Source organism: Elephas maximus, chromosome 22 (assembly GCF_024166365.1).
Source record: "Elephas maximus indicus isolate mEleMax1 chromosome 22, mEleMax1 primary haplotype, whole genome shotgun sequence".
In the NCBI taxonomy this organism is placed as follows: domain Eukaryota; kingdom Metazoa; phylum Chordata; class Mammalia; order Proboscidea; family Elephantidae; genus Elephas; species Elephas maximus.
The window spans coordinates 8,791,391-8,804,736 of NC_064840.1; the positions used below are offsets into that span (position 1 = coordinate 8,791,391).

The following is a 13,346-nucleotide window of genomic DNA, read 5'->3' on the forward strand; positions in this document are numbered from 1 at the left end:
GACATAATGATTAAGGGCTTGGCTGCTAACCAAAAGGCTGGCAGTTCAAACCTACCAGCTGCTCCACGGGAGAAAGATGGGCAGTCTGCTCTGTAGAGATTTACAGCCTTGGAAACCCCATGATGGGGCATTTCTACTCTGTACTACGGGTTACTATGAATCAGAATCAGGGCTTTGAACCGGTTCAAACCTGGTCAGTCATGGCCGACAAAGTGAAACTGGGAACAGACCCGAATTTTTTAAAATTTGGGTGATCCAGAACTATAGCTGGAATGGGAAAAATTACAGGTTGAAGCCCTGCAGTAGGAGACTAGAAAGAGGGTTAGTGAGCGCTTTCAAGAGAATGAAATTGGATTATTGCCAGAAGTGGTTGGCCGCCATCCTTTGTTTCTGACTCTTCACAAAATTCAACAGGCGGGTGATTCGGTTGCTACGCAATGTGTGTGCTGCCCTTGTTTTCTGTAAGGGAGATTAAGTTTCTAGTAGGGCTTTGACCCATAATTTTTCCTGTTGTGGTTATGGTTCTGGTTCACCCAAATTTTAAAAATTCAGGTCTGGTCCAGTGTCGATTTCTGGGTCATGATTGAACCAGGAAGAACCAGTTCGATGCCCTGAGAGAAATTAGATGTCTAAGTCAGATTTGGCTCAAATTCAATGTCATGGAATTAACAAGAAAATCCTAGTCTTTTCAAATATACTGAAAGCCATGTAATTTTTTAAATTATTATTTGTTAAGGACTATATGTTTCTTTTGGCTTTAGTCAGTTTTATTTTATTATATTTTGTAAAGGTTTCGATGAATGACCACGATAAATGACAGTGTAAAATTGCAGGTCATTAGAACAGAAATGGTTTTTAGATGTTAACCCTGTCCACTCTCAGCTGGGCTCATGAGTTCCAGTTACTAAATCCCTGAGAATGTTTGTCCAGATTTGTCTTTATGGCTTTCAGCAACTTGAAAGTCACTATCTTGGTGAGTGGATAGCTTTAGATTTTTAAAAAACAGCTTTTTCGTAATAATGTATAAGTACTTTATGTGAAATATATCATGTACAGTGTAATGTAAATTGTTTCTAAAATAATCATAACAACATTAAGTAATCTTGATATCAATGGAACTGCTCCTCGCCTCAAATCACTAATGATTAAAAACTCTAAAGTCAGAGTTTGGCTTGGCCAGACATCATTTAGTTTGTGTAATCATATGGAGGGTTTTAACATTTTTCACTTTCTTATTGTTTTAGATAAATGAAATAAACACAGAAATCAATCAGCTGATTGAAAAGAAAATGATGAGAAATGAGCCAATTGAAGGCAAACTCTCACTGTATCGGCAACAGGTAAGACCCGCTCTTTGGCCCACATATTTAGATCTGTAATCTTATCGGTGAAAATCTCCATAAAAACCACAGGCTGTGTTATCTACAGCCTTAAAAGTGAGGAGGAAGCAATGAATAAATGCTCCTCTGTCACTGCTAATCGCCAGATTACAGTAAAGAATTTGTGGAAAAGTCACAAAAGACAAAAGACACATGTTCAAGTTTGAAATGCAATACACCCGATAATGCCTTGTTTCCTTAGTGACTGCCAACTCTGGTGATAAAGCTGCTTGTGTTTATATCTGAGTGTAGAATTTCATTTTTAAAGTGATAGCTTGCCTTGTTGTTGTTAGTTGCCCCATCCAGTCGATGCTGACTCATGGCAACCCCATGTGTGCAGAGTAGAAACGCTCCACAGAGTTTTCAAGGCTGTGACTCTTCAGAAGCAGATCGCCAAGCCTGTCTCCTGAGGTGCCTCTGGGTGGGTTCGAACCATGGACCTTTTGGCTAGTAGTTGAGTGCTTAACCATTTGCTCCACCCAGGGACTCCTTAGCTTAAAAAAACAAGAAAATCCTTAGCTTACCTTAAAAAAAAAACCATTGTCATCAAGTCGATTCTGACCTACAGTGACCTATAGGACAGAGTTGAACTGCCTCATGGGGTTTCCAAGGAGCAACCATAACTCCTAACCACTGCATCTTTAATGAGTCAAAAGGTAATACAACTTTTTCCAGTTAAAAGTCAGGTTGCACATGGGAAATAAATTAAATTTTAGTGCTAAAGCATTTGTTATTTTTTCCACAAATATTAGATTGTATGGATTTGTAAGTTTTATATTTCTGGGCAAAAGATTCAAATGGAAGCTGTGGCTTACCTGAAAAGAACCCAGCTAAGAGGAGTTTAGTGTGAAGAGCATTCCGTAGCCTCAGAAAATAATGAGCTAGATAAAAGTATTATTCAAGGACACTAGAATTTTTAAAAACCCTTTATAATGGGAAATTTCAGCTATATACAGAGGTAGAGGGACTAGTACAGTAAACCCTCATGTATCCCTAAACGGCAGAAATCATGGCCATTCTTGTTTCATCTGTACTTTCATCATCCAGCCCCACCTGGATTATTTTGAAGCACATCTCACACTTCATGTAATTTCATCTGTAAATATTTCAATGTGTATCTCTAAAAGGTAAAAGACTTTTTAACAATGACATACCACATCTGAAAAAATTTAATAATTCCTTAATATCAACAAATATCCAATCAGTGTCCAGATTTCCCTGAGTATCTCGATTTTTTTCTTTTCTTTTTTCACATTTGCTTGGCTTGAATCACGATCCGTACAGGATTCATACGCTGCATTTGGTTCATATGTTTAAGTTTCTTTTGATTGATAGATTCTCCTTCTCACTTATTATTTAGTAATTTCTTGCAATTTACTTATTGAAGAAACTGGGTCATTTGTCCTATAGCATCTTCTGTGATGTCATTTAACATGTCCCTCTGTCTCCTGTATTTCCTATAACTTAGAATTTAGAAGTTAGTTTGATTTTCATATAAGTAAAAACCATTTCAATTTCTTTTTCTGTGACTTGTCCCTTCATCTTTATATCTATTTTTCTTTAGGGTTGTTGGCCTTTTCTCTTTTTTAAAAACTAAGTATCAGGAATGTTTATGGTTTTTCTAGCTTATAAGTTGTAACATTTTTTCCCCAGTTTGTGTCTTTTGACTGTAGTGTTACTTTTGCCTTAGGAAAGTTCTTAGCTTTTATGAAATCAAGTTTATCAATCCTTTTTCTTACTGTTTTCAGATTTTGAGTCATAGTTAGGAATGTTTTCCCCACTTTCAGGTTATAGAGGAATTTATTTAAGTTTTTTTTTGTTTTGTTTATTTCTATGTTCTTTTTAGAACAAATTTCCTAGAATCTATTTAGAATTCTGTCTAGTGGGATGAGGTACATAGTGTATCTTTTTTTCATGTGGCTCTCCAGTTGAGCTAATGACAATAGTAAAAAGCCCGTTTTTCCTCAACAGATTTGAGATTCTGCCTTTATTTTATCCTATATTTCCAAACTATATAGGCTTTACTAATAGATTTTCTATTCTGTTCCCTTGGCCTATCTATTCACGAAGCCCATCAACTGTTTAATCTATGAAAGCTTTATAATCCCACTCTTGAGATCTGATAAAGCTAGCTACCTGCACTCCCAATTGCTTTACTTTTTCTAACTACGCTTGCATGTATGTTCTTCCAAATAAACTTTATTATCAACTTGTCTAGCTCTAGAGGAAAAAAGCAGTTTTTTATATTATTGGAGTTATATTACATTTATCAATTGAGAACTTAACATCTTCATGATGTAGAGTTTTCCTGTCTAAGAGCATGGTCTGTCTTTCCATTTGTTCAAGTTTACTCTGTGTCATAAAGGTTTGGAACTTTTCTTGTTAAATTTATGCTTACATATTTTATTTTCTTTTTTACACATATAAATGAGGTCTTTACATTCCTTATGTCTTTAACTGATTTTGTTCGTCTATGAAAACTACTGGTTTGTTTGCTGCGGCTTTTCCATTGGTTCTTTGGTTTTTTAGCTATATAATTGTATAGGCTGAAAATTCCCATTTTTCCTTTCAAATTCTTTTCCTTCTCATTGCTTTCTCTTGTCCAGTGGTATTGGCTAATACCTTCAACACAGTATTAAATTATAGTGGAGATAGGAACGTCCTTATCTTGTTCCTGCCTTAAGTGGGACATGCCCTTGTGTTTCTCTCTTATGTAAGAATCTGGCTTTGGAGCTGAAATTTACATTTATTTTTGCACATTAAAGAAATATACCGTCAATTCCTACAAAATTCTGATAGTGTATCATTCCTTCTTCGTTTCTTACCAGGAATACTTAGGTAGAAACAGTCTTTCATCAACTGCCTTTTTTTTTTTAATAGGAAAGTCTTGAAGGACAATAGACTATTTTATAATTTATGCTAGAGATTCCCCCGTCCTATCAAATTCATATGGAGAAAATATTTTTACTATTTCACTTAGGCGCCCTGTTGGCACTGTGGTTAAGAGGTTGGCTGTTAACCATAAGATTGGCAGTTCAAATCCACCAGCCGCTCCTTGGAAACCCTATGGGGCAGTTCTACTCTGTACTGTAGGGTCGCCATGCGTTGGAATCAACTCAACAGCAGCAGGTTTGGTTGGTTTTTGGTATTTCACTTAAGAAAAACAGTTTAGCTAGTATTTTTCTTAAGCTAGTGTGGCCATGTCTTATTTAAGGAAATCCCTAAGAGTTCCTGTTGTTATAGTTGTTAGGTGCCATTGAGTCCATTCCAACTCATAGTGACCCTGAGTGACAGAATAGAACTGCCCCATAAGGTTTCCTTGGCTGTAATCTTTACAGAAGCAGATCACCAGGTCTTTTTTCCCACAGAGCCTCTGGGTGTTTTCGAACCACCAACCTTTTGGTTAGCAGCAAGCTCTTAATCATTGTGCCACCAGGGCTCCCAGCCAATATGAAATGCTGTATTCATGGTTACAGCAACCATTTGGCTTCTGTAAACATTTGCATAATTGTGGTGAGTCAGGTGTTTGGTATTGAGCCTGCATTTTATTTATTAGAATGCCCCAAATTTAACAGCTGTTTTAATATTTCATTTTGAAAGTATGATTTCTTGACCTAGATAAGATGACCTGTGTTATAGTTTTAATAAAGCATTCTTGTTTTCGTTCAGTGAAAGAAAGCCCACTGTACAGAACAATAGACTTAGCGTTGACTTCTATTTACTTAGGAGAATCTATTGTCATTGGCATTTGAGTGTTACTTGATAACACTTTCATATTCTTGTTCTTATTGCATTTTTGTTTCTCTGCTGATTCGGCCTGTATTTTCAGGGCTTTTATTTTCCAGCATGTATTTAGGTTGATATTTAATGTACATTGCATGATCACACTAAATCTGTAACTGGTGATGCTAAGTAGTGGGGCAAGGGTTAGTGGTCAGGAGACATCATCCTGACATTGAAAATTTAGTTCAGTAAAATCTAAAATGTAACTTCACAAGAATAATAGAAAGTTGATTGTATGTATTCTTTTCCTTTCATGTTTAATGATCAATTAGGCATCCATCATTTCTCGTAAAAAAGAAGCCAAAGCTGAGGAACTTCAGGAGGCAAAGGAGAAATTAGCCAGCCTAGAGAGAGAGGTGTCCGTAAAGACAAATCAGACCCGGGAGTTTGATGGCGCAGAAGTTTTGAAGGGAGATGAGGTAAGTTGAAGTATCTCATAGGACCAGGGTATGAGTAATGTCTTCTGTTGAAAACATCAGTGTGTTTGGCTTTTCTAGTTTGAACGTCAGTAACTGGATGTTAATCTTATTTTATAAGACTTATTACCTAAAACCAAAAAAGAAAAATCTTTTTGCAAAAATATTGATATTCTTGATATAAAATGGCAGAGATCTTAGTGATGTTATGAGGTAATGTTCTAATCTCCTACTTTTTAATTAAGCGAATTTATATTGAATTTATTTATTGTAAGTATTAAGTTACAAAAGTGAAACGAAATCAATGGAAACTAATAGATAAGACTAAAATTTGTACTTGTTGATAAATGTATTTCCATAAAGGGCTAAGAAAATACCATCACTAAGTCACTTTGTCAGCAATGTGTATTTGGCCAGTGGGGCTGCCACTGTTAAAATAACCTCACCAGAGACACTTACAGAGGAGCCCTGGTGGCACATGGGTTAAAGCAGTTGACTGCTAACCGAAAGGTTGGTGGTTCGAAACCACCAATGGCTCCAAGGGAGAAAGATGTGGCAGTCTGCTTCCGTAGAGATTTACAGCCTTGATAACCCTATGCGGTCGCTGTTGAGCCGGAATCGACTCGAGGGCAGTGGGTAGATGCTTACAAATTAAAAAATGCAGGTACATCTTGCATCGCTGTATACTTTAAATTTGGAACAGTGCCGTAAAATCTGACGTTTCATTTTCCGCCTGTCAAACTCATGAGCTTGCCAGGGCAAATAATAATGTCATTTACAGATAGCTAAACTCAAGCACGAAAAATACAGTTCTTCAAGCCTTTTTCATAAAGTTGGATCAAGAAGGGTGAGAGAATGAAGCCAAATATCTTGTCTTCAGCTCCGGGTTTTTTTTTTTTTTTTTGTCAAATCGAATGATAGATCATATTTTACTCTTACAGGCTTTTTTGTTTGCTTGTTTAATATTAACTACTAGGTCTCAGCAAAAGCTGCTTTGAAAAGCTGCTTGTGTCCAAATCTCATTTTTGGCTCTAAAAAGTAATTGAATTCATACTCTTACAAATTGGCGCTGAGCCTTCACTGTGCCAAACTCAAATGAATTTGTTCCCACAGCACCGCTTTTCCCCGTGGTGCTTGGGGTTGTAGCCTCCCAGTATGCCTTTTAGCTTTTTCAGGTAGGAGTAGATTTAGGAAGTCAGCACCTGATTCAAATATTTCCTTTGGCTTTTAGCATCCACTTCCAGATTGAATTACGACATGGAAACATTTTAAATGACAACTTGGAAGCCAATAGTATGTACTTCGTGACAACCTTGCTATTCCGGGGGAGAAAAAAAGATTAATTATGCAGCAATATTGCTGTACAAGAGACCATGCTACCTCTTGGCATTTTATCTTAAGAAAATGCCAGCTGGCAATACTAACTGATAAGGCCACATTTGACACAAGCAGTGCTTGTCACTAAGTACGAGATGTTTCTTATATGCACACGTGAGGGAAAAGAGCCTACAGCCAAAATATTAGCGTGTATTTTTGAGAGTCCGTGATGAATAGGAAAAATATCTGATGACAGAAAAAGGCATACTTTCTTTTGTAAGGGGTTAAAAATAACTTTGGAATGATAAGGTCAACTTAATTTTTGAACAATGTCTGGTCAGAAACTACAGCAAATCAATTAAATTATTTGGCAGTTACCTAAAAGAACAGAAGGTATTGGGGAACATTAAGCATGATTTTATAAAGAGCAAATCTTAGTGAGCCAATTGTATTTTCTACTTCGACGACACGATAGGCCAGATGGACAAAAGGGAGGAAGTTCGTTATACTTACAATTATGTAATACAGCTGGACTTCACTGAGGTTTCTGATTCAGTATCACATGGTCAAAAACCCGCTGTGTTGAGGTGACTCTGACTCATAGCAACCCTGCAGGGCAGAGCAGAACTGCCCCGTAGTTTTGTTTTTTTTTTTTTAATTTTTATTGTGCTTTAAGTGAAAGTTTACAAATCGAGTCGGTCTCTCACACAAAAACTTACATACACCTTGCTACATACTTCCAATTGCTCTCCCCCAATGAGCCTGCTCCCTCCCTCCACGCTCTCTTTTCGTGTCCATTTCGCCAGCTTCGAACCGCTCCCCCCCCATAGGATTTTTGAGGCTGTAATTCTTTTCTTTTTTTTTTTTAAGATTTGAAGCTTTTTTTTTTTTTTTTAAATCGTGCTTTAGACAAAGGTTTACAGAGCGTATTAGTTTCTCAAGGCTGTAAATCTTTATGGAAGCAGACTGCCACATCTTTCTTCGGTGGAGCGGCTGGTATGTTTGAACTGCTGACTTTTTTTTGGTTAGCAGCCAACCACTTTAACCATTGTGCTATTAGGGCTCCTTAATCACATGGTAGTTACCCAAAAATCATGTTCTGTGCCACCCATCTGTTAACACAGTTGGTGAGAGGATGTTGAAAAGTAGTAGCATGGTGCTTGGAAAGGATACTGTGCCGGGAGTCATAGGGAGGAGAGTGGCGAAAGGGGGCTAACCTTTATGGAGCACCTTTTATGTACAAGGTTCTGTGCTAGACACTTTCCAAACATACACTCCTTTACTTCTTGCCATCACTCTAGGGGTGTTACTATTATTTCAATTTTATAGTTGAGTGAGGCTCAGAGAGATTATGGATTCACGTAGCTAATAAGTAGCAAAGCTGGGTTCCACGCCTCTCCTGCATCTTTCTGTTGACCTTAGACAAATCACTTAACCCCTCTGCATAATGGTTGAGAATTTGGCTGTTAACCAAAAGTTTAGAAGTTTGAACCTATCAGCCACTCCACTGGAGAAAGATGTGGCAGTCTGCTTCTGTAAATATTACAGCCTTGGCAACCCTGTGGGGCAGTTCTACTCTATCCTATAGAATCGCTAAGAGTCGGAACTGATAGCAATGGGTTGTTTTTTTTTTTAACCTCTCTGAGGTTTCTCCTATAAAATGGTGATAGTTGCCTTTCATTGTTCTTAAAAATAGTTGTCAAAGCTTCTGAAAACTTCAAAGACTCTGTCAACATATAACATTTCACATCATCCCGAAGTAATCATTCTTGCAGGCAGCATGTTACTACTACGTGTGTGAGAAGCAGTAAAATGGTGTGTTAGAGAGCACAGGCTCTAGAACTCAGCGGTTTGAGTGCAGATCCCACCTTCACCACTTACCATACTAGCTTGGTGACCTTGGGCAAGCTTTTTAAGCTCTTTGTACTCAGCTGTGAAAGGTGAACGTTACTAGTACATACCTTGTGGAATTACTGTGAGGATTAAATGAGTTAATACTGCTGAAGTGCTTAGAACACCACCGGGCACATAGTAAGTGGTCAGTAAGTGTTAGCTCTTAATATTTTTATCATTCACTTAGATGAAGAATTGGAAAGCTAGAAATAGCGTTTACATGTTAAATATTAGAAATTAGTGTTCCCCAAAGTGGAAGCAATTCAGTAGAAATAAATATCAAATAGTGTTCTATTTAGGGATAAATAATTTACACAGATTCAAGATAGGGGAAAATATGACTGACGAGAGTTGTTTTAGCTGCCATTCATGGAGCAGTTACTGTGTGTTCGGTATTGCCTTGAGAACTTCAAAAATATATCCTAATTCATCCTCTCAGAAAGTCTGTGAAATAGATATTTTCTTCATTTTACAACTCAGAAAAGAGTCTTAGAGTATTTAAGTAACTTGTCCAAAGTCACGCAGGTAGTGAGTAGCAGAGCAAGGATTTGAACCTAGATGTGAATGCCTCTGCAGATGGAATTCTGTGCTGCTCTGCATTGTGGACAGCCATTAATTGGAAATGTTAGTCTGCCAGAGGTTACACAACGGCTGTTCATTTGGATGTGAACCTTCATCCTTGATTAAGCTTATGTAGTTGATGATTCTTGGAAAATTTTAGGAATATGACTGTTAATAAGGATAAATATAACATTACTATACGTATATAATAACTTATATTCCTTTTGTCATTTTCGTTTTGGAGGTTGGCTAGCAGTTTTTAAGGTTTGGTAATGAGACATGCATTTTGATGCTTCATACCACCATTGAGGTTAGTGCTGCAGATGTTACGTCGTGTCTAAGAGTTGCAGCACTTCTGATTGCAGGCGACAAGTGCTACAGGCATGTGTTCTTTCCGTACTTTTTCATAAGAGCTGTTGATTTGAAATGGTTCATTTTTTTCTAATGTACTTTGGTTACAGCACAGGAACCTGTTAGTTAAACACGTTCTCTTATTCTGTCAGAGTTAATGACATAGGGAGGAATTTCCTGAACGGTTGAAATTATTTCCTCGGTAGTAGAGATAACCATTTTTGCCAGTCTAGCCTATCTTAATTTCTTTCTCTTCACCACCAGCATTTGGTAGGTGATAAGATGATTAAGTTTAGAGACTACTATCTCTTGACAAAGCTAAAAATGGGTTGTTGTTAGGTGCCGTTGAGTCGGTTCCAACTCAGAGTAACCCTGTGTACAACAGAATGGAACACTGCCCAGTCTTGTGCCTTCCTCACATTCATTGCTATGTTTGAGCCCGTTGTTGCAACCACTGTGTCAATCCATCTCATTGAGGGTTTTCCTCTTTTTCACTGACTCTCTACTTTTTCAAGTACGATGTCCTTCTCAGGAACTGGTCCCTCCTGATAACATGTCCAAAGTACATTAGACGAAGTCTCACCATCCTTGCTTCCAGCGAGCATTTAGGTTGTGCTTCTTCCAAAACAAATTTGTTGAACACACCACCCTGCTTGCAGGGTTGGCCGTTAGTTGGTATCTTAGTTATCTAGTGCTGCTGAACAAATAATTTCTTTCATAAAGATCAGCACAAAGCTGGTTCCTATGAGGCAGAGGTTAAAGATGTCTCAAATGCCCAACTTTTCCAAGCCGCTGTACCACTCCATCATCTCAAACGTCAACTACTCCCTCTTCTCTCAATACTCTCCCTCCTGTCTTTGGGTTCCCTAATTCACTGCAACGTCTCACAGAATTCACAAACCATATAAAGGAAATGGCTCACGTGGTTGTGGAGGCAAGCCCCAGATTTGTGGGTCAGACGTAGACTTCTTCCCGGCCCTGTCTCTGCCCCAAAACACTCAGCTTTCTCACTCCATGGGCCAGGAAGCCCACTGCGCCATCTCCTGCAGGTCTCTGCTGTGGGTCTCTCCTTCTTTGGTGTTGGAGGGCTCTCCCCTCTGCCCTGGAATTGGTTCTCTTTTGAGACAAAACTGACCAGTCCCCTTCGTGGTGGGTCACAATTATCTTATTTGCATAGCCCCACCAAATCGCCTGGGTGGGAGTCACAAGACCATGGCTAGAAAGGCTTCACACAAAAGCAATTAATCACACCACAGCTGCTACAACAGAGATACCATGAGTGGATGGCTTTAACAAACAAATATATTCTCTCAGTTTGTTGTTAAGTGCTCTCAAGTCGGTTCCAACTCATAGCGACCTATGTTGCGCAGAACAAAACACTGCCCGGTCCTGCACCATGCCCACAATCATTGTTATGCTTGAGCCCACTGTTGCAGCCACTGTGTCAGCTCATTTCGTTTTTCTTTGACCCCGTGCTTTACGAAGCATGATTTCCTTCCCCAGCGACTGGGGAACCCTTCTGATAACATGTCCTGATAACTTTTGAGTAGTGTTAGCATGGTTTATCTTTTTTCATCCTTTTACTTTTAACCTGTTTGTGTCTTTATATTTAAAGTATACCCCTGTGATTAGCATACAGTTGGGTCTGAATTTTGTATGTACGCTTTATATTGGTTTCCTTGCTCATTTATTCCTTCTTAAGCCCATGTTTTCCTCTTGGATTCACTTTTTATTTTGCTGATGTAAAACTTATGGTGGTCCTTGAAGAAGAAACGGAGTTGATCAGTGTTAAACTTACTTAACTCATGAAAAATAGCTGGAATAGGTATAGAATTCTAGTGTCAAAACAATTTTCCCTCATAACTTTATTAACTTCTCACATCCATTGTTGCCAAGGAAAAGTCAGACGTCAATCTGTAATGCTGTGTCCCCTTGTTTGTAATCTTACCTCCCACAGCAGAAGGTTTTAGAATTTTTCTCATCTTTTCCAACCTAAAATTTCAGTACAGTATGTTTAAGGGTGTAGCTTTTTTAATTCATTCTTTTTAACTTCAGTGAGTCTTTTCATTTTGAGAAATTTTTCTTTATTTCTTTGACTATTTCCTTTTATTCATTCTTTCTCCTCTCTCTATATAGGATGGATATTGGAACTTGTGGCTCTGTCCTCCATGTGGCTTTTAACTTGGCATATTTTTCACCTCATTGCCCTTCTGCATGCCATCATAGATGAGTCCCTTGGTATAGTCTTCCAGATTCTTCTTTGTCTTTTTAGCTTCTTGCCATTATTGATCATTTTATTTCAATGCTAAAAATTTTACTTTCCAAGTATAGCTCTCATAGGTTCTGGATATAGTATTGTCTTCTTTCTAAAAGTAATTAAAAGTACTCTAACATATTCTAGTGTAGTTCTGTTTGTTCAGTTAGCTTTGTTTCCTCTCAGTGAGTTTAAAATTCCTTCATAGTGTTGGTTTTCCTCAAATGTTTGGTGATTTCTGATGTTGTATACATTTTTTATTTGAAGTGGGAGGGGAGGTTGGGGTGTGTACTCAGTCTTCCATCAAATTCAGATTTCTTATTAGTTGCTTCTGCCCTGTTAGAGGAGCCTTTGAGTTCTGAAGAAGTGCCTCAGGGGACAGTTGGGCAGTGTTCTAGACCCCTCTTCCAATTTCAGCCACATCCATTCTGCTTTTATCTGGATTTTATATTGGGGTTCCAAGGAAGAATTGGTTTGAAAATAAAGTTCCAGTCAGTGCTACAAAGAAGTTTGAAACTCACTGAACCAGATGACCAGCCTAAAGTTCCTTCCAGCACTAAGAATCCATAATTTCTGATTATTTACTGGGAATCACTGCCTAAAAATGTGTGAGTAAATCCAAATCTCTGTGTATTATTTTTCTGTATTTTATTACCTGTAGTTCATAAATTGATTTGATATTTGATTCTAGTTAGAATCCACATATGGTTGTTTTAGAATCTTTCACATGCAAACTTGCTGTTATTTGAAATTATGATAACTTCAAATACTGGGTGGGGTAGCATCTTAATGTTCAGTGAACTTAATTTTACATGTTTCAGAGTGTTTTGAAAATGTTAACATAGAAATGTCTTACTTATACAGTACTCAGTGTGTTAGGAGATGGAAAAACTTAGTATTACAGTGTTACAGTATAGTGTAATAATTAATGACCATAATTATGACAGAGTATGTCAGTAAAAGGCTACTGTGATCAGAATGCTTTTCTTGCAATAGCAGAGAGATCTTAGCTAAGTGCATCTCCTCCAGGAAGCATGCAAACCCTGATGTTGTTTCCCCACCCACACCCAGTCCTCCTGAAAGGTACACCCAGCACTCTGCTCTTGTATGTTGTAATATTCATCACACTGTTCATGTTCTGCCTTCCCTGTGTACCCAGTGAGCTTTGTGATGGCAGGGGCATATCTCTTATTCACCACCATTTACTTAGTACCTGGCATGCAGTAGGCAGTTGGTAAATGTATAGAAACCCTGTATGACTGCGTTTAATCTAATCTAGATATATTTTCCATCAGAAAATCTCTTGGCCCTTCTGAGTAGGCTTCAGCAGAATAAGAAAATGTACTTACATGTAACTCTCTGCCCTAACCCATAGCCATTTGTTTCATTTTA

At 38.0% G+C, this 13,346-nt stretch overlaps 1 protein-coding gene across 6 annotated transcripts in view; it reads left to right on the forward strand.

Moving 5' to 3' along the window:
- Positions 1-13,346, forward strand: part of IFT81 (intraflagellar transport 81) — a 76,906-nt gene that overhangs the window by 24,570 nt on the left and 38,990 nt on the right. For all 6 annotated transcript variants that reach the window (XR_007514882.1, XR_007514883.1, XM_049865804.1 and 3 more), the window contains exons 10-11: positions 1,245-1,340; positions 5,435-5,581. Coding sequence is in view for 4 of the 6 variants with exons in the window: in XM_049865804.1 (XP_049721761.1) it covers positions 1,245-1,340; positions 5,435-5,581 (243 nt within the window). In the remaining 2 variants the exon portion in view is untranslated. The remainder of the gene's footprint in view (positions 1-1,244; positions 1,341-5,434; positions 5,582-13,346) is intronic.